We start from the raw sequence: 25,219 nt of genomic DNA on the forward strand, positions 1-25,219 counted from the left end.
TGTCACAAGGCAGAAAAATTACATATTCACGGCGAGGTCGTACATTAAATCCTGAACGAAGCGAAGGGTTCTACAACTGAATCCCGAGCGTAGTGGGATTCAAGTGTTAACGCCGAAGGTGAAAATAACATCACCTATGAGGAAATGATTTTGTTCCAAAATTGATCTAAAAAAATTTATGCAAAAAAGAATTACAATCGTGTCCTAGAACAGAAAATTATCACTTTGATCACTTTTAAGAAAGCAGGTAAGAAATAGTTATTGTGTCCCAAGGGAGGAAAAGTAGAACATTGCGTGCCGCGTGTAAAATTGGCAAACACGCGGGATGGAATGTCCTACGATTCCTCCCGTGGTGCGCATACTATTTTTCTGCTCGACGGAGGCGGAAAGCGCAGCTTCGTTTAGCGCAGCGGGAGCAAAGTTGACGCTTTCCCCCCGGAGGGCAAAAAAACAATTTTTCGAATGGGTAATGTGAAAATAACATTTCATAATCGTAAGGGATAAAGTATAGAGTGAAATCTTACTACGAACTCGAAAAATCAAAATAACACTAGACCCTACTCATAGTGTTGTGTTCCTGCCGGTGAGTAAGGTTGCCAGAGCTCAACGAGGGGCGGGAGGGGGTTAGGGTCGGCAACGCGCATGTAGCTCCTGTGGAGTTGCAGGCGTACATAGGCTACGGATACTGCTTACCATCAGGCGGGCCGTATGCTTGTTTGCCACCGACGTAGTATAAAAAAAAGACGTAGTATAAAATCGCAAAAATCTGCTCACGTAAGCACTACACGAATTTAATAAAAAAAAAACATTTTTTACATTAGTTTATTATGCTAAATACCTAATAATTTATGTACAGGTCGTTCCATTATCTTTTTCCATTTACTGATTCGTCAAGATAAAATTATAGATAAAAACGTTTCGGAAGTGACAATCCGCGATAAAGTTTTGGCCGATAGATTTGTTATTGCTTTGTCTTTCTGTTTGTTTCCTTTTCACAGCTACCTACTTTAGCCTTGGGGGAATGACGTAGACACACCCACCGCGCAAACGGGCCAAGTCGCAAAGCTAGTAATGTAATAAGCAGACATCGGAATTTAGGGGGCAATATTTTATGATAGGTAAGGAGTTCTCATCTCAATTATCGATGCTTTTCCCATATACTAGTAATCGCTCCGAGTTTTAAGTAAAAATGTTAAGATTGCACCAAGCATATTTTATCATTAAAATATATCATTTTGTAATAAAGAAGAAAATAACTAAACTACTATATTGTTTAATTTTTATACTTCCCAAAAAAATATATTAATACAAAAAAAAATTGAACGATTATCGGTGCATTTCCTTTTCATCAGTAATTGAGTTTATCGATATAGGAACTCCCAGTGGCGGATTTGCACTAAGGCCCAGTAGGCCCGGGCCTAGGGCGGCAAGACATTAGTGGCGGCAGTCTATGCTGAGAAAGAGGCGGCTAGAATAGTTACTACAGGGCCTGGGGCCTAGGGCGGCCAACACTGCAAATCCGCCACTGGGAACTCCCTACCTGACATTAAAGTTTGCCCCCTAAAATCCGTCAGGTAATAAGCAGGTACTGACCGGCAATCATCATGTGGGAGTGGTTGTGGGGCGCGTGGTGGCCGCCCGCGGCCCCGTCCAGCATCCGCATCGTGTACATGCCTGCAACACATATGTGAACTTGTATACGTCATACGAAAAAAAAAACATTTAAAAACAATTGAAATTGCATTAACTTTAAATGCTTTAAACAGTACATATGACACCATCGAACAAAACAGTACATTTTACTGTTCCGAAAAACAGTAAATTTTACTAAGTTTGAGTAGATAAAATGTAGTGGCTGTTCGTTTTTTTCATCGTTTTTTCAATCCTTACGAATGTTCAAACAGTTAATGTTACTGTTTTGTATTTTACTGTTTTTAACACTTACATTTGTTGATAATGTATAAAGCAGTCAATCTTAATGAAAATCACTTTAATGTGTGCTCGATAGATCATATTTTTTTCAGTAACATAGGACTGAATCAAGAAATGCTTGCAAAATATATATGTGTATTTTTTATTTGCTAATATAATATATATAATCAAAAAAGGACAAAAGACCCCTTCGTATGTGTTCTGCCAGAAACATAACCAAAATGTATGAAATTGCTGTTTTTTTTTTCGCCAAATGACCCATAAATTATACCTGTCTTTAGTTTTGTTCTATGAGATTTAGCTTAAGGCCATGTTCCATGAAAAATGAAGAATTTGACAGCATTCGTAAGATTGACAGGTAAAACCTACGCTGGCACCATATGTACAGTCCTTCGACCGGCCATCCCATTACCCGACAACGCTAGGAGTGCATAACAAATACTCACAAGTCAATTGTCTCCTCAACAAGTGTTCAAAAATCCACTTTGGCAGCATAGTAATGCTTACTATCTTAATTTTGTTTTCCACAAGCAGATAAACATCGTGTCATTCGCATATAAAAACGTTTGCATGTGTGCGCGACCTTTGTCTATCCAAATATCAACCTTAAATATTATAAATTAGGTTGAAATTTAAGAAATGAATATTTTTTTGTCATATAACCGTTACACAGATAAAAAAATGTGCTGACATCGAATGACTCGCAGAAATGGGACAGTAAATACGTCACAGTTATGAGTGTTAATATAGAACTGCCTAGATAAGCCAGATAGTAAGCAAATGGAGCGTTTTGCTTGTTAACATCCCATGATAGCTATTTTAGTGTCGTTGAAAGGAGAATGACTTGGCGTAAAAATAAAACAATTAAATTTAAATTAAGTTGTAAAGTAAACAAAGATATACATAAGTCCGATTTTGTCTGGCCTAGTGGGTACCCTGCCTATGAAGCCGATGGTCCTAGGTTCGAATCCCGGTAAGGGCATTTATTTGTGTGATGAGCACAGATATTTGTTCCTGAGTCATGGATGTTTTCTATGTATTTGAATATTTGTAGGTATATTATAGTATATATCGTTGTCTGAGTACCCACACCACAAGCTTACTTGGCTTACCGTGGGACTTAGTCAATTTGTGTAAAAATGTCCCTATAATATTTACTTATTTTTTATTTTTTTACTCCGTATAATATGAATAAAAACTTAAATAAAACATGCCTCGAAAAACCAAGAAAATGTATGCTCGTATAGATGGCGACACCGTCTGATATTTAACACATATCAGTGAAAGAATATGCGTCAACTAGACATATGTCAATCCAAGAGTTTTAGTCCTGTGTCGGAAGATGGCAGTAATTTTATCTATAAAAGTGGTACGGTTTTTCAAAAACTCCGCTTCCTGCACCTTAACGTCATATTTTCACAAGGCATTAACAATTACAAATCATATACAATTATTTACATTATTTTGCTTTCATAAGTAATATAAACTAATTTTTAAAAAGCGCGTCTTTCAATTTATTTTCAATAAAAAGACATCATCATTGTTTACCTTTTTTCTAATGCTTCCAACAACGAACTATAAGTAGGAGAAACAAATTCAATCTGTCGACCGAACGCCGCAATGTATTGCAAGTCACATGCGATATTCGGAAACGTTTGGAAGCCAACAGTTTTATGATGATACTTGCACGTGTCATTGCAAAGACCCTGCTAAGAGGGCCTACCGCGAACCACGTTCGACGTGTTGCCTCCCTATCGCACTTGTAAATTCGTACGTAAGTGTGACAGGGAGGCAACACGTTGAACGTGGTTCCCGGTACTCTCAGTTCGCTTGTTCCGCCTCTAGACTATCACATGCGTGATTATGGATCGTGTTATTCACGATGACGCGCGACTTGATTCTTATGTCATGTTATTAAAGGTTAGATTGGATAAATCTGCGCGTAATCGCGGATGACACTAACTATATGTATTTATCTATTTTTACCTGCGCCATAATAACAAATCGATTGATATCTCTTTTATCGATATCTGTTTTGACGTTACGTATTACATGACACGTAGAAATTATGACACAAACATACATAAATAGGGTTCACGAATTATAAAATGATACAGTTATCATATATCTTATACCTTTAAACGAGCAATTCTTGTATATATATATATGTATATATATTTCCGGGATCTCGGAAACGGCTCTAACGATTTTGCTGAAATTTGGTATATGGGGGTTTTTGGGGGTAAACAATCGATCTAGATTAGTCTTATGTTTGGGAAAACGCGTGTTTTCGAGTTTTCATGCGTTTTTCTTTCGACGCAGAATATGGTCGCTAATTTCGTATTTCCGGCCACTGTCCGTCTGATCCAGCGGGTTAAGACGCGGACTGCTAAACGAGTGTTACGGGTTCGAATCTCGCCCGGTGACTAATTTTTTTTTTATATTTTCAAGTTTATATATAATTTTTAAATTTTTATTGTTTTAGACAAGTTTAATGTAGTCAAACAATGTAGATAAGATTATCACCTATACACCACCATATTACAATAAATAGTTATAACCGAGCAATGCTCGCTCGCCCAGGTACTTTTATTTAATATACGACATCTATATCAGTTTATAATTTATATATAGTAGTATGACTACTTTAAAAGACACAAATCATAATACTTGATGACAAGACTACCTTGACAGTAGAAAAAGGCGCGAAATTAAAAAAAATTATGCATGACCGACAATTTGCGCTTACATTTTTCAAATTTGCCGCATTTTTGTACTGACGGAAACGGTATGCCAAACTATATATAGTCTGCCAAGCCCTTTCCATTAATATAAAAAAGGGGAAATTTTAAAAACTGAAGGCGCGAGGGGTTATTGTCCAATAGAAAATTTTAATTTCGCGCCTTTTTCTACTGAAAAAGTTGTTTTACTAACTATAATTTATTTGTTACCAAAGTTAAATAGAAATATCATATGAAAAAAAGCGGCCAAGTGCGAGTCGGACTCGCGCATGAAGGGTTCCGTACCATTTAAGACGTATTAAAAAAAATCTACTTGCTAGATCTTGTTCAACATTTTACCACTTCGGACACACATTTTACCACTTTGGAACTGTCTCTCGCGCAAACTATTCAGTTTAGAAAAAAATGATGTTAGGAACCTAAATATCATTTTTGAAGACCTATCCATAGATATCCCACACGTATGGGTTTGATGAAAAAAAATTTTTTTTAATTTATTGACGTATTAAAAAAAAAACTATTCACTAGATCTCGTTCAAACCAATTTTCGGTGGAAGTTTGCATGGTAATGTATATCATATATTTTTTTTAGATTTTTCATTCTGTTATTTTAGAAGTTACAGGGGGGGGGACACACATTTTTTCACTTTGGAAGTGTCTCTCGCGCAAACTATTCAGTTTAGAAAAAAATTATATTAGAAACCTAAATATCATTTTTGAAGACCTATCCATAGATACCCCACACGTATGGGTTTGATGAAAAAATTTTTTTTTTAAATTTTTATGACGTATTAAAAAAAAACTACTTACTAGATCTCGTTCGAACCAATTTTCGGTGGAAGTTTGCATGGCAATGTATATCATATATTTTTTTTAGATTTTTCATTCTGTTATTTTAGAAGTTACAGGGGGGGGGACACACATTTTTTCACTTTGGAAGTGTCTCTCGCGCAAACTATTCAGTTTAGAAAAAAATGATATTAGAAACCTAAATATCATTTTTGAAGACCTATCCATAGATACCCCACACGTATGGGTTTGATGAAAAAAAATTTTTTTTTTAATTTTTATGACGTATTAAAAAAAAACTACTTACTAGATCTCGTTCGAACCAATTTTCGGTGGAAGTTTGCATGGCAATGTATATCATATATTTTTTTTAGATTTTTCATTCTGTTATTTTAGAAGTTACGGGGGGGGGGACACACTTTTTACCACTTTGGAAGTGTCTCTCGCGCAAACTTTTCAGTTTAGAAAAAAATGATATTAGAAACCTCAATATCATTTTTAAAGACCTATCCATAGATACCCCACACGTATGAGTTTGATGAAAAAAGATTTTTTGAGTTTCAGTTCTAAGTATGGGGAACCCCCAAAATTTATTGTTTTTTTTCTATTTTTGTGTGAACATCATAATGCGGTTCATAGAATACATCTACTTACCAAGTTTGAACAGTATAGCTTTTATAGTTTCGGAAAAAAGTGGCTGTGACAGAATCGGACAGACAGACGGACATGACGAATCTATAAGGGTTCCGTTTTTTGCCATTTGGCTACGGAACCCTAAAAATGGAATATCTTGTCAAAATCTCAGCCTAAAAATCCTGATATTTCCTGAAAGATAATTTCTCAACAGTAAGACGGCACCATCATGTAATTTTTAAGTATTACAACCGTTTTCACAATACAATGAACTGAATTATTATTCGATGTAATTTTAATTATTGTCAGAACAATTCGAATCAATGTCAGATGTCGGATGTTTACAGTTTCAATAAGAATCAATAAAAAAGATTTGCAAGTCAGTAATGAAAGAACCAACGCTCTTAATTAATATTATTTACTTCAAGGATGACTCACATTTATTATGATTTATAAATTGCTTGCTATCGATATCGATAACACTCAAGTTATCGATATCGATATTTAAATAATCACTCACACTGGTATATTTTGCCCCAGAAAAACTTAAAACAGACCACACAGGGCCGCGGCGGACACGCCATAACAAGGAAATCGTTTTTTACATCACCCATCCGAAAAAAGGGCTTTTTCTTCCCTGCCAGGAGGGATCAAAGCGGCACTTTTCTTCCCAGCTAGGAGGGATTAAAGTGTCAATACACCGCCATTTTGAACTTTCTCTCTGTTGCACAGTACTTACTAATAAATCAGAAAAAGGGTGGCAGACTGGCAGTCTATTACGGGCCAAATGTTCCAAATTAGAGCGAATAAAAAACAAACTTGATATGATTCACCCTCGATGTATGCATATTTTTTTTTATTAACACGTTCACGGTTACAGCACCATTCTCGAAATGGTATTCTGTACCCCTAGTGTAATTTATTCGATAGCGAGACGTGACGTACGCGTTTGCGTTGTCTCATTTTGTATGGGATTTTGAGTTTCCAAAACGTCCCGCTTGGCGCGCTGTTTCTAAATTTCAAACAAAATGAGAATTAACGCAAACGCGTACGTCACGTCACACGATCAAATAAATTTACACTAGGGGCCCTGGTAAATCGCATACAAGACGTCTATGGACGGACTGATAAAAGTTGTGTCACATATAGACAGCTCAGTTTGTATACATCTTCATTCATCGAAGAGGTTCTTTATACGGCATCTCGTCTATAGCCGCAACGTCCTCAGCTGTGCCGTGCCGTGGTATGCGTCATGGCCTTATCACTTGGAGTGGTAGACCGTCGACTCCTGACCGATTATGTCATTTAAATTTCAAATTCGATTAATTGTGGACTAACTGTGGACGGAATAGCGGTTTTGTCAAAGTAAAAATCATCTGCTACAGACGTGATGCCATATCTTGAGGCTCTCCATTTACGTCTCTCGACTGACTGTCCGTGTACGCGTTAAATCGGGTGTGTAATGCTTCATATAATTATAAAAAATCTATCATATATTTGTTATAATGCCATTTGATATAATATTATATGTTATAATGTAATTTTTATATTACATTTCTTTTGTTATATTGTGATTTCATCTAAACAGTCATTGATATACTGCCTATTGTAATACAATTTTTAAGTAGTATATAGACATGTTTTATATTCTGTTTTTGTATAACGTAATACTTTATACAATTTTATCAAATATAAATACATATATTGTATGTACCTTTTGTCATATTTAAGTAAGTAAGTAAGTAAGTAAATATTAAATGTTATTATTATTTAATTTAATGATAATGTATAATTTTGCATAAATTTTATAACAAGTAGTACGCAGGCCGTATAATTAAGTACAGATTATCATACTACCTAACCCAACTTATTTTTTCAAGGTTTTTGATTCTGCGGGGGCCGCAGTGCAAACCTTACCTAAACCACTTTTTTGCTAGGTAGTTGGGTCAAAATACTTATCGTTGTATTGTTTCTGACCACTGTGCCATGCTTGTATATATGTCTTCTATCAAATAAATAAAAAAGTCGAGTTCTATTGTATGTCTTTCTAGCTATAGGTTATATTTTACATGAAAATTTATAAAAATGAAAATATCATCTCATACAAAAAGCTGCAGACCGTCACATTTTTTGGGGACAAAAAAAAGACAACGAAAAGAATTTTAACCCAGTCATTCGTTTGTGCAGAGTCGCAGTTCCAACCTAACCTAACCCATTTAGGCCATTTATGTCATGCACTCATTATGCCACACAAATAATTATGTGATGTCATTGAAATAATATACTTTAGAGTAGGTAATAATTATGGCAATGTATATTAGACGAAGTGTAAATATACCTTATGACTATTATAATAATAATAGCATTATGTTTGCCGTTATTTAGGTATTACGCTTACGGTAATATGCCATTTATTACATTATTCGAAAAAACGATATATCAAACTATAATATATTAAAAGTAATTATAAAAAAAATTAGGCGGCAAATTTTAAACATTTAAAATTATCAAGCCAATGTTCGATCTCCCGTACAAAATTTTTATGTTAACCCTTTTTCTATTGAGTAGATTGTCAGACTATATGTCTATATACACATAATACGTTACATTTGTTTATTAATAATGAAAACTTACCATCATATAATTTGTAGTAAGAACTTAAGTATTCAACTGGGTCAGGGTACAACAGGTGACTCGGCAAAAATGGCGGCAGGTAAGCGCCGTACGCAAACGGAGACACAGACAGATCCATCGTAATCTCAAGTTATCACTCCAATCCTTTACTATTTCTACACTATCACTTAACAAAACAACAGTCAGACATCCTACCAAGCTGTTCATTCCTATATTTCACATACACAACTAATAGCTTTCAATATTTTCGATCCAATCTATATCGTTATCAGTCCAAGGATTATGATAATCTTTCTTTAGAAACACAAAACATCCATAGTAACTATTTTCTAATTCTCTGTTGTTATAGAATTAGGGAAATTTCTGTGACGGCATCATCAAATATTAGCATTACAATCTGGCGTATCTCTTAAGACCTTTGCAAATAGCCACATGACTTTCCTTTGTCTCATTTTCGCTTATCTTTGGCGCCCTTACGGGAAAGTTACACGGGGTCGTAATATTGTCTATACTTGAAAGTCCAGAGACAATAGTTGTATCTTTTCAGAACGGCCACTGGGACCTTGGTTAGGGAATCGCAGCTTATTCTTGGGCGTCGGAGAGCGCAACACAAGCGACAAAAACAAGTACATTCAGAAGTATGCACCTTTCTACTCTTCAAAGTACGTTGCTTCAGGAAGTATGTCATATGTAGGCTTTTTGGCAACTTCGGTAAAAACAACCCTTAAGATTTTCAAGTTGTTTGATTAAACACTCTTGTTATGAAGCTGTAACGCTTCTTAAAAGTCTATATAACTTACAATAGTCTTTAAATTGCAATAGAGCAATTGAGTTTTGAATATTTAACACAATTTCCAACCCGAAACCGATTTGAAAAAGTTCAAAAGTCAAAAATAAAGTATTTAAAACACAGGGCCTGTTTAAAAAGTTTTACGCGAATCACTTTACAATCTTATTCATTACAAATAAGCGGTAAACGTAAGAAAAAACACCCATGTTGGACAATTAATAAAGAAACTATATCCTTTCAAAACAACCAAAGACGCTCGGATAAAACACCTTTAATTTTTTTCTAAACGTCTAGAACTCGGCGCGAGAAAAGTAAAATGGCTGCCGTTTGCGCGCTCACTTATAAGAGGTGTCTCGCAAACAATACTATCTTGTTTACTGTCTGTTTACGCAGTTTACACACAAAAGGATTATTTACGTCTATTTTTGTATCGACCTCAAATACGACTTTGAAATAGTAATAATTAATTTGGACATTACATTTACGTCTGTGTGGACAGGCCGGCGAGCGGTGACTAAGCGGTAGTGTGTTTATGTTGACCGTGATAACGCAAAATTGAGTAATATCTACAGTTGAAATAGCTGTTTGGGTAAAGGTTAACCACCCATTTTTTTTTAACCCAACGAAGTTTTTAAGTCAACGAACCTAACTTATAGATTTTTACCAGTGTTCACTGGACTTGGCTGAAGTCACGGAACAGTTGCAAAAGTACCCACTTTATAGAATTAATTTATAAAACGCATACCGCACTTCTGCAGCTCGCTGGGCATAGAACCGGATAGCACTGGCAGTTATTTTGCTAATCAATTTTGTCCCTTATCAGCGAGCAAGACAGCTGATCATAGCAAAGGCCCAGCCATACAAATGAAATATCCGAAATTTGCCACTGAAATTTGAATCTATTGTGTAGGGAATAGAGTTGATTTGGTTTTGATAGAAAACTGAACGAAACAAAAGAAATGCAACTAGATTCCAATTTAAAATAATTTTAATTTCATCGAACTGAATAAGTACTACAGGTAGGACCTTGGGCCGTAGGAGGAAAGGAAACAAGAGAAATCGGTCCGAAAGAGAGGATTACATTATAGGACTGTGTCATAAATTATTGAGAACTATATGCCCGCGACTTCGTCTGCGTATGATGATGATTGATAAAAACTATCCCATGTCCTTCTCAGGGCTTCAAATTATCTCAATACCAACTTTCATCTACATCGGGTCAGCGGTTTAAGCGTGACGAGATGACAAACAGATAGAGTATACTTTCGCATTTATTATTCTATGTATTTGTATATTGTATATATTGTTGTCTGAGTACCCACAATACAAGTCTTTTTGAGCTTACTGTGGGACTTAGTCAATTTGTGTAAGAATGTTCCTATAATATTTATTTTTCTAATGACGTCATTGCTCCCTTAATCAGAACGAGATGCCATCTTCTAGTTCGCCTTCTTTTTCGGACACACTTTTTTTTATCGAAGTAGGTACTCAGTTCGAAATCTATACTCTCGCAAGCCAATTTTTTCTGTGGAATGGGGCGGCAAATTTTTAAAAAAAGGCACGAAGGATTGATCTCCCATACAAATTATGAATTACGTGCCTTTTTCTACTGACAAAGTTAGCTAGCCGGATGATATTTATGTCCACGATTAAAGTATTGTCCATAGTCAATTTATAATTATGTATTTTTCATGTCACTATATGATGTTACTGTAAATGTTGTATTGACTTGTAAAAGAGCCCTTGAGGCCTACTTGCAGAATAAAATTTTGAATTTTGAATAAAAAGTTGATTGTTATTCAAGGGATGAAAGGCACTCATTTGGGTCGATATTGTTTGGCGCTCGAACGCAGTGAGAAACGCCAATAGTCCGTGGCTGAAATGATGCCTCCACTATTTTTTTCAAATACGAAAAAAGTAAAATATATATGTTTAAAAAAAACATTACTATACTCTGTATATTTAGGTATTTAAATAAAAGTAAACAAACAATTTGTACATTTTCGGGTAGTTATAACTTTTATTGGTTAACCAACCATATACAATGCCGCCTGGATCTGTCACTAAACGACCTGACTTTGACCTACATTATTTGATCGTGTAATGTTTTCATCTACCCTCAACTGGCTTAAGGAACCATCTGAGGGTAGATTTTGTTTACCTTTTTTTAAATACCTAAAAATACAGAGTATAAGTATAAACTTCCATAGTATTTCTTGAGTTGAGGGTACTTCAACTAACAATTTAGGTAAAAGTATCGTTATTTATGGAATGGGGAGTTAAATATCAGAATGGAAATTGTATTAAAAATTCATTTAAATCCAAATTAAAAAAAATCGTACTCGGAAAGTAGCGTTAGTTCAGAAACGTATTACTTTCTGCACACCTCATAGAACAACAATGACGCTCTTTCGGAGCATGAGAAATGAAAAAACAAACTGCTTTGTTTGCGCTCAAACTAAAAAGATCAAAGTACACATGTACCTGTCACAGATCATTATCATATCTGGTTGGGAAACAGTCGCATGACATCTTGGGTGAACAATAAGTGTATCCGCAAGTCAATATTATTGAAAAACATGAAAGCCGTAAAACGTTGATATAACTGCCATATATACGTCATAAGGAATGATTAATTAGAGTTAATAACAGTAATATGAACCTAGATAATAATATTATCTCTAAAATTTTTTTATCAAATCCTTTAATACTACGCCAAAATTGCTAGAAAATTTAGAATGCCCGGTTTTATAAAGGTATGGACGGAATAGATTATTATGCAGTAATGGGCTCAGAACCGCTTCGTCCACGATCCTATTTCGTCACCTTCTTAACTTGTCATTATTGTCATATGGCCCACTGTTCTGATTCGTCAACATTCCTCTATCGTCACTTTCCTACCTTGTCCACATTCCTATATGGTCAAAGTGCTCGCATTGGTGGAGGTCAAAATGACAGGACAAACAAAACTTGCAGTTGTAAAAAGAAGCAATGCAAAAGTAAATGAAAAGCGTCTTATTTGTCTACGAAGCTGATGGTCCCGGGTTCAAATCCTGGTAAGGGCATTTATTTGTGTGATGAGCATGGATATTTGTTCCTGAGTCATGGGTGTTTTCTATGTATTTAAGTATTTATATATTATATATATCGTTGTCTAAGTACCCTCAACACAAGCCTTATTGAGCTTACTGTGGGACTTTAGTCAATTTGTGTAATAATGTCCTATAATATTATTTATTTATTTTATTTGTCTTATTTATAGGAGGTAGTCGAATGGGAAATGGGAATGTAGACGATCTGGGGCTTTAGTCAAAATAGTAATGTGGACGAAAGGAAGGTGACGATATAGGAATTGTATGCTGACGACATGGCATTGTGGACGATTTGAAAAGGTGACGAAATAGGATTGTGGACGAAGCAGTCCTGAGCCTAGAATCAGACCATGCTAAGTTGGCAACAATTTTGATACCCCAGCAAGTTTGACACTTGGTTTGTTTTAAAATAACACTTGCACTGTCTGGGCTGTCAAAACCGCTGCCAACTTATCTTGGTCTGACTATAGTCATGTAAACTAGGTAAAAGATATAAGTTCATCAATTTCATGATCTTGCTAGCAATCCTAGTGTTGACTCGGCATTTGGTGAAAGCTCACTTAGGAACCAAGGATCCGTGTAGCAACCTAATCTGTAGTAGATTAGGTTGCCACACGGATCCTTGGCTTCACAGAAGATACACTGATTTTAAACTTAATTTCAAAGTGATAAGCTGTAATGTTGCATAATTTCTGACACACTTATGCATTATAAAGGATTAAAGTTAGATTAATATTACCAGAAAATGTATCGGACTAAGATAGCAACTCTAGGTATATGGCGAAGTAAGACCAGAGATGAGTAAATATAAAATAACTATACTTATGAAATTTCAATATTACTTCACGAAAACTATACTGAAACACACTCAACTTGTCAGTGGAAAAAGGCGCTAATATCAAATTTTAATTTTGACTACTGTTTGCAATCCAGATACGAAATGTATGAAATCATCCGGATTCACAGATCTTTCCATACATTACAGAGCCATCGTGCAAACCCTAATTTTGGCCCTTTTTCTCCTCCTGCGCCAAAGGGCCCACCAACCTGCTTAGAGCTCCTCTCCTCTGAGCGCGGGCCGTACGTGCCCATCTAGAATCTAGATAACATGACAAACGCCCTTGACTAGATGTTAAACTAGTAAGTAAAACCTTATCGTACATTTCTTATTTGTAGAAACATAACCCGTACATTGTTATTACCTCACTATGAAGATTTATTACAAAATCATACGTTCAAACTTCTACTTTAATATCTTAGTAATTAGATTCAATTTATATTATTTTTTTGGTCAAATTATGCTCATTTTAAATATTAAAAGCGTAATATCGTCTAAGTAAACTGACAGCTGATTCAAGATGGCTGGCGGGTGTTACCGGTTAAAAGCGGTTTTGTGTAATGAATGGTTGAATGACATAAGTTTGTAAGAGAATGCTGTACAAACGTTTGTTTCAACGCGACGGTCGTTAAGTTCGACAATTTTATTATCTTTTTGTTATAAAATTAAGTAGTTATCATGGACAAATAAAATAAGAAGGCTGGCAATATTGCCAGATGGCGTCACTAACGCAGTTCTCAGTTCCAACTATTTTGTTTGGCGTTTGGACCTCGGTTTCGGATCTGGGTTCTGCAGCGCCAATTAAGAGGGTAAAGCCAGGAAATTATAAAGAAACAAAAAATAAGGGTCGCGCGGGGGGCGATTGCGAGTTTTTTGAAGCAGTTCTCAGTTCCATCCATTTTGTTCGGCTTTTAGACATCTGGTGAAACTAACTCAACCTCCGTTCAATAGATGGCGCTGAATATTGAAGAAACGCGGTTTTGTATTAACGTTGTCCGTCTTCCTGTTTTCGTCGAATGAAACACGTTATGTAACATTTTATAACAGCCAATGTGGGAGCACCATTCCACATTTTTTTTTCTAAGTTCATTGACCTATATTTCATATAAAAACTTAGTTAAAAAACTTGTCAATGCCATGACTCTTTATCATGTGACAATCCGATTATAACAGATAATATGTATCCGGTAAACAATCTGCAAGTCATCAAAAACACTGAGATTATAGCAAAAGGTTCGAAATTTGGTTGGAAAGGTATGACTTGTCAATATTTATATTCAATAATATACATTTTTATATCAGTTAATTCTGTTGTTCGGGGCATTATCTACCGTAATCATTTAATCTTTATTTATTATAGATATGGAAATAAATAAAATTGGTCTGATTCCTAATGATAAGGTTTTTTGAGGTACACGGCCCATATATTACAGAGAAATGCATAGTAATGACAATGAACAAGTTTTTTTATTTGATTTTAGTCGTTGTCAATAGTGTAAACAATAAGATATCAAATATCTATTTTTACGATTAGCGAGAAACGCTTAGTAATGACAATGAACATGGTTTTTTATAATTTTAGTCGTTGTCAGTAGTATAAACAACAAGTTACGAGTATCAATTATCTCTTTTTACGACTAGCGAGAAATTCATAGTAATGAATATGTGCAAGTTTTTAATTTAAAATTAGTCGATGTCAGTAATGTAAACAATAAGTGATCAACTATCTCTTTTTACGATAAGCAAGAAATAGACAGTAAAGACTACGTGCAAGTTTTTTTATTTTATTTCAATCGTTGTTAATAGTGTAAACAATAAATTATCAACTATCTCGTTTTACAATTAGCAAGAAATACACAGTAAAGACTGCGTGTGAGTTTTTTATTTGATTTTAGTCGTTGTCAATAGTGTAAACAATAAATGATCAGTTATCTCTTTTTACGATTACCAAGAAATGCTTAGTAATGACAATGAGCAAGTTTTTTATTTGATTTTAGTCGTTGTTAGTAACGTAAACAATTAAGTCTTCAATACCTCTATTTACTCGTCTACGGGAAGAGTTATGGTTTTAGAAATCTATACCTATGTGTTCTTGGTATGTACTACATGGTATCACAAATGGAGCATTCTTCTCATTCGCGAATACGAATCCAAATGTCCAGGATACGAATGCCCGAATGCGAATACGAATGTTAGGGAATATTTAGTTGTTATTCACTTGTTATTATCATTCCTAATTAGAAAAAATCAGTACGTAAAACATTTGTAACCTTAGAACGGGATGTTATAAAATATTGAGATACAAAAAAATATCATAAACTAGTCCTTTAGGGTTATAATCGCCCAAAACAAAATACAACAACATAAATAAATAAATAAAATATTTTTCTAATGGTAATTTTGCCATTTAAATTCAATTATAGGGTAATTTTATAGCGGGATCTCGTTTGTGACATGCAATGAAGTGTTATCTTATGTTAAATTACTGTATGTTATTGTTATGTTTTAATTATTATATATGTTCATGAATTATGTTAACCATTTTTATATCGCATGTAATTTATGAATATTTTACACTTGGAAGGTAGGTTATAATGGATAACTATTCAGAACATCTGTATTACCGACATATAACCAACAATAAAGAAATTGACTTAGCAATCTTAATCACGACCAAAAGTTAATAAGTTTCCAGGTTCACGGACAGAGATGGCGCTACCTAATGACTCCCATCTAAGCCAAATTAGTTCCACGCGTACGGTCTAGGTGGCGCTTACTATAGCCAGCTATGCAGTGCGATTATTTCAGGCTATAGCCGCTAGGTGGCGTATTCGACAACTATCTCCACAAAACAATACCGAATACTGATGTGCTGTCGCCAAGTTTCCAAAATTGCGAAATATCCGCATTGAAAAATTTCAGTCAATTATAAGGAGATAAAAATTATCCTTTTCCGAATTGAAGGTTTCCTTAATTTCTAATGAAATTTTCTTGAAATCACTGAGAACTTTTGCAACTGTACGGCTCTGTACATTATGCGGTAACTCTGGCTGTCAAAAGTTGAAGTATGAAAAGTCAACCTCATTTTCTTCAGCTGTCAAACTCGGAATCTTTGATTTGATTCGGACAAAGGAAATTTAGTATGAAGCGTATTTACACAGTAATTTTTGTAGTCAACTAAATTTACTGCCATCTGTCGACACAGGACTAAAACTCTTAGAATGACATATTAGTATTTGACTCTATGCTCTTTCACTGATATGTGTTAAATATCAAACGGTGTCGCCATCTGCTCGAGCATAGGCCAAAGGTATATCGCCATCTATTCGAGCATACACTTTCCTTGATTTTTCGAGGCACGTTTTTTTCTTATCCTTTATTTATCTTATACGGAGTTACATGTATATTTAATTCGAATTAACTGACATTGAGTTTTCAAAATCAAACATAGATGGCGCTAGCTGTACTTATTTTAATTTTACTGTACCAGTACCGGCAAGGTTTTATTTTTAACTCTTATTAGTAAAGTGACTGACCTTCGTTCATCGCCATGTCCATGAGCTGCAGGTCCTCGTCGTTGAGGATGGACTGCAGGAAGCCATCCGACGCGGGAGGGGGCGGCATCTCACCAGTTCCATTCTACACGAATAAAATATAAAATAAGTATTTATTTTTATTCTTTCATTAACCCGTTCGTCCGCCAAAGAACTCCACAGTCATGCACGGTTGCCGTTTAAATTTATTTATGCAGTGTTATATCAAAAAGACATGGCGTTCAAAGGGTTAAGTAATACGTTTTCAATTGTTTTAACACCTTCCCCGACGGTAATGGATACAGCCGTACTTGGCAATTGAATAAACTTATGGATTTAACATTACTTAATTATTAGTGTGGGTCAATCATGTATGGAGAAAAAAAAGTATTAGTTATCCTGCGGGCACAGTTAAATTTGCGTAATAATCAGTGATTCAAATTATTTTGCAATCGGAATTCATTTCCTGCCTCCGGATTCATTTCAAAGTTTTCATATAAATATTTTCACATTGTGTATGCTCTGCGGAGTATATCTATTGTCTTTTTAGTCAGTGCTACGGAAAATGGCGTCGCTGCGCAGTTGCGCCAAAGTTGCATCGAGCAGCAGCCATAGAGTTGACTAGACGCTGACGTCCGGGAGTGTGACATTATGACATATCTAGATTAGGTAGTGTACAAAACATAGATAACATAGATGGTAGGTAGGAAGATGTGCTATACGCGTGCGCCCGTGAGAGACAGAACATACGCAATACGGCAAAATTAAAAACACGTTTTGACATTCCTGACTACATACCAAAAAACCTCCGTAATTTGGTCGGGTTATTTGTTGCCCACCATAAACCATACTAAAATTTACGGTGGGGAAAAAAAATTAAACTGTGACAAATATTTATTAATAATAGCGCTTTCTCTGCTACTCCTACTGAAAGATTCATAAGACTATCCTATTCTGTCAGTTCCCCCTACCACTCATGCCCAATACATACTTAATACTAGATTCATGGTTAATAAACAAAACCAAGTGCGGGTAGTTCGATAAACTCGCGCAACTAGAAGATTTTGATGTCAAATTTAGCTATTCTTCTCCGAGACCACGGGGACAACGGTGTTCTCGAAACGTCGGAGGTAAATTTTAAACTTAATTATATGCGATTAAGTTCCGTTTTGTTATTATAATACGGCGGGGAGAAGTTGATAATAATAATAAAATTAAAGAAATAGGGGATATTACGCAAAACTCTGCGCAGGGGGCGTCTCTAGAACAAACTCAGGGCCTACCGCAAATACGAAAATCGAAGTTTCATTATCTGCCTCTATCACTCTTGCCTATTCGAGCGATAAAGAGGCAAATAACGAAATTTAGATTTTCGCGTTTCTCGATAGACCTACGTAAACAAACCGTCTTGATGCAATGTCATTGTGAAAACTTCTCAAAAAACCGTTTAAGGCATAGTATGTATAAGTTACTCTATGGTTTAGAATATGTGATAGTGCTGCTCTCTGGTGGCAGAACATTGCAGTATTACTCCCTATTTGAACCTTATGTAATTATATTTACAATCCAAGTTTGTTCAATTTTACAACAACTTGACAACTTGTTCCCACTATGATCCTTGTGTGTGGTGTACCTGGTAGTAGATGTTGTCATGCTGTGGATGATGTGTTTCCGCCTTGTAGGCGCCCTCGAGCGGCGTGGCTGCCGCGCCTGCAACACAAATAAAATAGTTATTTACGATACAAGTGCAGAAAATAGGAAATTCGCAACGAGTGGTGATCGACTCGACTCGAATCGACTCGAGTTGCGAATTACCTTTAAAGTTTCGACATATGCACGGAAAGTGCTCATTCCCGCACGCGTGCGGGATAGTAGCACCATATGTACTGTAATAGACGTAATAGTACATTACGATACAAGTGCGAAAAATAGGAAATTCGAAACGAGTGGCGATAAATTAAAACACGACCGAAGGGAGTGTTTTAAATCGACACGAGTTGCGTATTACCTATTCGCACATGTATCGTACAACGTTTTACAGTACATATGGCCCTTTAAATGTCCGACACAGTAACGTAATATGCTAATTTTCGCACTAGTGCGGTAAAGTAGCACCATATGTACTGTAAAAACATTATCCGGCTTTTCGCCACGACTTATGGAAGCCTGGGGTCCCAGGAATTGGCATAGGCAATAGTTTTTTATGAAAGCGATGACCTTCAGAGGGGAAGTTAGGCCTTATTGAGATATAGTCCAGTTCCATTACGATGTCTTCCTCCGCGGGAAAGCGTACTTAAGTTCCGGAAAACTCATTGGTACGAGCCCGGGTTTGAACCCGCGACCTCTGGATTAAAAAGTCGCGCGCTCTTAACGCTAGGCTACCAGCGCTTTTTATAAACAATAGCTTTTTTCTCAAAAATGTAATTTATGATACAAGCTTTTATCTTAAACTTTACTTTTCTTTGAACGGGCAGGTTGCGTTGTTTTATCACCGAGATCCTATGGCCACCTCCTGGGTCCGGACTTAATCAGGACCATACATTAATAAAACTCACCATAAGCGTCAGGATGCTTGTCGGGGATGGGCGCGATGGGCGCGTGGTAGTTATGCGCATAGCCACCTGCGCCGTGCGCATGAGCATGCGCGCTGTAACACAAACGTAACATTTCATTACACAACAGTTGACAAAACAGGGTAGGTTTTAGGGAGTGCTCTCGGTACTGGTTTTCTTTACAAAAGTACATTGTGAAACGAAGTGGGGTAAGTGAAGTTTTGCAATATTCCTCCCCCGGAGTTACACACACTGTTTTTCATGACACTTGCGAAGAAAATACAAAATTTTAAGCGATTTATTTCTTAAATACGGTGAAATTTCAAATATTCGTCTGCCATATTGTCATTCGTTGACAGGTCCTAGAAATTGTTGGAGTAGAGCTTAGAATAATTGGTACCAGGGATCTCGTTAACTCCGGCAAAACTGCTACCCCTCAACTATTAGAGCGTATGTGGGGCATCCGTGTGGAAAACGTCCGCCTGGGCGTCCCAGATACTGCTGGAGTGTCCTAAAATACCTGTTCGCCCTCGGAATACCCAACTGGCGTGAAGTTGCGCAGGATAAGGCTGAGTGGCGTCACTGAGCCAGTGAAGTAAGTAAGGATGATAAGTACTGGAGTGCGCGGTACAGTCATCAGTAAATTACTGACCTGATGTTGTGGTGTTGGTAGTGCTGGTACTGCTCGGGCGGCGGGGGTATGGTCAGCAGCGATGCCAGGTCCTGCCACCGCTGCTCCACCGACATGGTCCGCATCAGCGACTGGAAGCATGGAAACCGTGAATCTTTACGGGTATATAGCATAGGTAAGAAGGCGGAACTGAGCGCTTAGCCATCTGACTATTTATATAGTAGTTACGAAGGCTCGGTTTCGGCTAAATACTGCCGAATCTTTCTGCCACGCCGAAACTGTATTTATAGTGTCCGGTCTAAATTTCGGTTTCGGCATTAAAATAATGTTTCGGTAACAGTTTTTTTAGTCTGTTCTGATTCGCCTAGTCTACCCTATTTGCCACTAAGGGCTTGTTTTACTGTCCAAGAAAAGACCTGAATAAGCTACTTGCCACTTATCTGACGAATATAGTCATCGTTGGCGTTTCACAATCTTCAAATCAGTTTGACTGGTAGCTAAAGTGCTAACGTTTTATAGGAAGTTTTATCTGGCAGTTCATTTATTTGTTAAATAGCTATATCCAATACTTTACTTGGACATTGTGAAATAGGCCCTAAGTAACAGGCAAATTTGATATATCTCTTTATGTAACATTGTTGAAGAGTCGTAAAACTATTATAACTCGTCTATAAATGCCTGATACTTATAGCAGGGGTATAATTATAATCTGCGCGTACGGTGAAAGTTTATGATCACAATTTCCTTCGGCCTTGTTATCCTACTACATAAAGCATGGTTATATCTTCTGATTAGCCTAATGACATGTAATTGACCGAGCGAAAAGAAAGGTCCTCCTTTCAGCTTGGGCAAAAATTATTTCTTATGTCCACATGTTCTCGACTACAGGTAGCTTTTTTCAACAGATTCTCGTGAAAGTTTGTGAGCAGATTGGATAATTGACCGAGCGTTAGCGAAGGTCTCCGTTTGCAACAATGTTTTCGTATGTCTGGATGTTCTCCTCCGCAGGTCGTAATTCTCAACCGATTCTCATGATTTTTGTGAGCAGGTTAAATGATTAAATATATAAAATTGTCGATTCAGTTTGTTTTTTTTTTCAAAATGACGGAGCCATGGGGGTTCTCAAGGTCTACAGCTCACAATTATAGAGTTCATTTAAGTTAACTCTGCATTCGCGTGCCAAATGACTACTTGTAACGGCGCCACGAATATACATACATTTGACGAAATGCCATGTTGGTCGTTGCTAAGATGTAAAATCAGCTTAGTCAGACTTTATGACTTAAAAAAACTACAGTATATGTATATTATATGGAATATTGTATCTAATATAATTGTATGTATACCCGAAACAATAGACAAAAAAACAATTGTGTCTAGCCAAAAATTACCTACCTACATAATTATATTATTTAAGTATACATTCTAATTATCCCCATTAAATGTTAACCCCAAAAATCATTGGTGTTACGAATCTATTATATTATTTTAATCTCAGATCTTGCGTAAAACTTTTCGAAAATATATTAAAACAGTAAAACTTCATAATTTGTAAGTAGCGGAGAGATTTCACGTATATCCGCGATCGAACGTGTTGCAGTAAAATTCGAAAAGCGACCGTTACCGCCATCTTGTGTGTCCGCCATTTTGTTTGCTTTGTTAATATTGACTCGGAAGCGCGTGTGTTTGTTTACTATTTTCGCGGTAAATATTCGTAAGCAACTGTTGATCTTCATTTGTTGACCGAAGATCATCAGGCGATTATGGAGATAGATTTAGAAATGTTAATCGCTATTTTTTTTACAAAGCATATATTTTAACTTTGCCGCATACAATACAATGTTCAAATGGCGGACTTAAAGCCAAGTGACATTCTGTACTATTACACAATCCAAAAAATACCTGCATTTTATACTCTGGCAAGCCAATTTTGTCAGTAGAAAATGCGCGAAATACAAGATTTGTATGGAAGATTGATCCTTAGGGCTTACATTTTACCAATTCGCCGCCTTTTTCTACTGAGAAAAGTGGCTTGCCCTAGCCAGTGTATAATTCATAGCTTTAAATTAGAGAATTACCCTACTCAGAAATATTATTCATTCCTTTTTACCTATAAAGCACCAACCTCTCGAAAAATAAATGTAATCCGTTTCTCTAAAAAAAAAACAGAAATGGATAATGTTCATGTCATTGTTAATTTTTTCAGGAACCATAGAGATTAGTATTCTTCATGTAGGAACGTGTGGATTGTGCTTTATATTAAAATATTTAAGCGGTTTTTTGTACGAAATACTGCTTTCGGTAATACATTTCTTATCTAATAATAAACCGCTGTTAAAATGATCCCTCCTAAAGAAATAACTAGCCTCAAGTATTTCTAAACATCCATAATAAAATTAAAATTAATTCGTCCATTTTAAACAGTGTAAGATTTCCATGTCACTCGTGTGTACAAATAATTAAAAAACTCATTACCATAAACACGGAAAATGCCTTACATTTCTTTTTAAAACGGTGTTTGACACACCTGTCAATACTTCATTGAGAAATGTCGAGTGTTCTTTTTTTAATTTTAAAGTAAAGGGTTCCACGTACAGTTTGTTTAGCACTTACATTCGTTTGGGCACGAGTTTGTTTGTTTTTTCGAGTTTTATAGAATGAATCGTCGTACTTAATCGTGTATTTTAGTCTGAATAAAATAGTACCATTTTTTCTTAACGCCAGACATTTTAAGTTTTACTTAGGTACAGTCAGCGTCAAATACTTTGTAGCAAACAAAGTAGTCAAATAGTTCGGTGTACCATATATTTAGTATGGTGCCACTTTTACTGCTACAAAGTATTTGACGCTGACTGTACGAAATTACAAATTTTCGATTCGATTTTCTATCGGGTGAACCTTATTTTACCGTGTAAGCAATGCCTCTAATTTAAATTACATGCAAGTGCTATTTTTTTTAAATAATTACGTTTGATACAAAGTTCGCTTGATAGATAATCAAATGGAACATTTAGCATTGGCCTTTGCCCATCTTCAAATTTAAAATATGCTTGCTCCAATTTTTCCGACCAATCTTTCATTTAAATAAGTACAAAATTTTGCTTCCGCCCGCGACTTCGATGAAGATGGTTAATAAAAAAACTATCTATGTCCTTCCTCGGGCCTCGAACTATCTTCATATCCTTACTACATCGAAATTGGTTTAGCGGTTTAAGCGTGATGCGGTGACAGACGGGTCTATATCGGGATTAGTAAAGTTTATTCTCCTATTTTTGCATTCCCTAATAGATTTTGCCATAATGATCAATATCTGGGAGACCGAGTTTTGCTCGTAAAATATATAAAAACTCAAAAATGCGCGCTTTCCCAGCTAGATCTCTATTTTTCGCTCCGAAAACCCCCATATATCAAATTTAATCAAAATCCTTAGAACAGTTTCCGAGATCCCGGAAATATATATATGTAGAATTCCCCCTTTAAAGGTAATATAAGTTTTGTCAAAAATGTCATATGCCTTAATTAGGATAAAACGGTTAAGGCAAGCGACTTTAGGACAAAAGTTATTAGGCATTGCGAGGGAGACTCGTAACAGACAGATAGGCAAAGTTACTTTCGCATTAATAATATTATTTATACATAATAGATATTAGTAGGGATTGGTACAAAATGGAACTTAGTCTATGGCCGAAGGAACTCCAAAAGCGAGTGAAACTCTATGTGCAGTGCACTCGTGGCGCTCCGTCAACAGCTCTGTTTGCCGTGCGCGCGCAGAATGGGAGCTGTTTGAGGAGCGTTCGAAATTTGAACAAAAAAACGGTTTTTGTTTATGCTACCGGTTTCGAGTATGTACGAAGACTGGTACAATTTGTATTGGAGCTTCACGCAAACTGTGCTTAACCGTTTCTTGGTACCTACTTTTTATTATTAATAGAGATTTATTGTTTTGTAAGTTTCCGTTTCCATTTTTGATAGTCAACATAACCCCGAATTATTTGAAATATATTCTCCTATACTATATTAAGTTATGGTATATATTGAACAAACACGTTTCAAATTGGCAAGAAACAAGATGCGACGTGCAGGTTCTGCCAGGAGTCCGAGGAGACTGCAATGCACATTCTACGTTTCTGTGGACCACTAATGTCAAAAAGAAGTACCCACTTAGGGCGGCACGTATTGCAACCCTATGAGGTACAGAATATTACGGCCTAAAGAATCTGGAACTTCCTGGATTCCACGGGCATTAGTAATGAACTTTAAAGGGCCTTCACAATAGATCACTGCTAGGTCGGTGTGGCACTCAAAAGGCCCGCAACACCCCAATAATGATAATAATAAGTATAATATAGGTAGGTACATATATATATACTTCGTAATAATATTTAAGCATTCTTACTGCCAAGTGTGTGCAAAGTTGTTCTATAAACGTCATATGTTCATAGTGTTTACCTAAAGGTTGTCTGGTAGAGATCGCTCTTTAGCGATAAGACCGCCTGTTGTCACCTCTGTCTTCATGTATTATGTATGTCTCTCTGTAAATGTTATTTTGAGGGTGTGCAATAGAGGATTTATATTGTATTTTATTTTGCCTTTTATAGCGGCAATTCCACACTCTGTCGTTTAAGTCGGCGTTAGATTGGTCTGACTCTACTACGTATCCGATGTAGCTTAACAGTTTCTAAAAGTGGATTGTTATTTATTATGTTGACGTATTGTCACAAAGTAAATAGCGGCGGCGCGCGCCGGAGCAGAGAGTCCGCTCAGTACAAAGTGCCATTTTCGCCGCATGCACACAGACGTGACATTTACAGGCGTTCTCGGGCACTCTCGGGCAGAGAGACTTAGACGGGCTGTGCGCGCGTTGCTCACTTGACGTCCCCGCCGCTACTTAGGTACCTACTGTCATGTACGTCAAAATGCAGTCTCTAAGGAATGTAAACATGATAAGATGTATGTATAAACGAATCGATGTATGTATGTCTGTAAACTTATATTACCTACTCCTTTTTAAAATTCGAAATTAATACAGAAGCAACTCTAGTGAGTCGGGCAAG

At 36.2% G+C, this 25,219-nt stretch overlaps 1 protein-coding gene across 6 annotated transcripts in view; it reads right to left on the reverse strand.

The window, feature by feature from the left end:
- Nucleotides 1–25,219, reverse strand: part of LOC133532386 (segmentation protein cap'n'collar-like) — a 191,274-nt gene that overhangs the window by 20,159 nt on the left and 145,896 nt on the right. For 5 of the 6 annotated variants that reach the window (XM_061871001.1, XM_061871000.1, XM_061870996.1 and 2 more), the window contains 5 exons: nucleotides 20,187–20,296; nucleotides 19,538–19,629; nucleotides 18,616–18,692; nucleotides 16,986–17,088; nucleotides 1,594–1,674 (listed from right to left, as the gene is read on the reverse strand). In XM_061871001.1, coding sequence (XP_061726985.1) covers nucleotides 1,594–1,674; nucleotides 16,986–17,088; nucleotides 18,616–18,692; nucleotides 19,538–19,629; nucleotides 20,187–20,296 — 463 coding nt within the window. The remainder of the gene's footprint in view (nucleotides 1–1,593; nucleotides 1,675–16,985; nucleotides 17,089–18,615; nucleotides 18,693–19,537; nucleotides 19,630–20,186; nucleotides 20,297–25,219) is intronic. The other variant, XM_061870999.1, reaches the window with a different exon arrangement.

Source organism: Cydia pomonella, chromosome 27 (assembly GCF_033807575.1).
Source record: "Cydia pomonella isolate Wapato2018A chromosome 27, ilCydPomo1, whole genome shotgun sequence".
NCBI classification, from domain to species: Eukaryota; Metazoa; Arthropoda; class Insecta; order Lepidoptera; family Tortricidae; genus Cydia; species Cydia pomonella.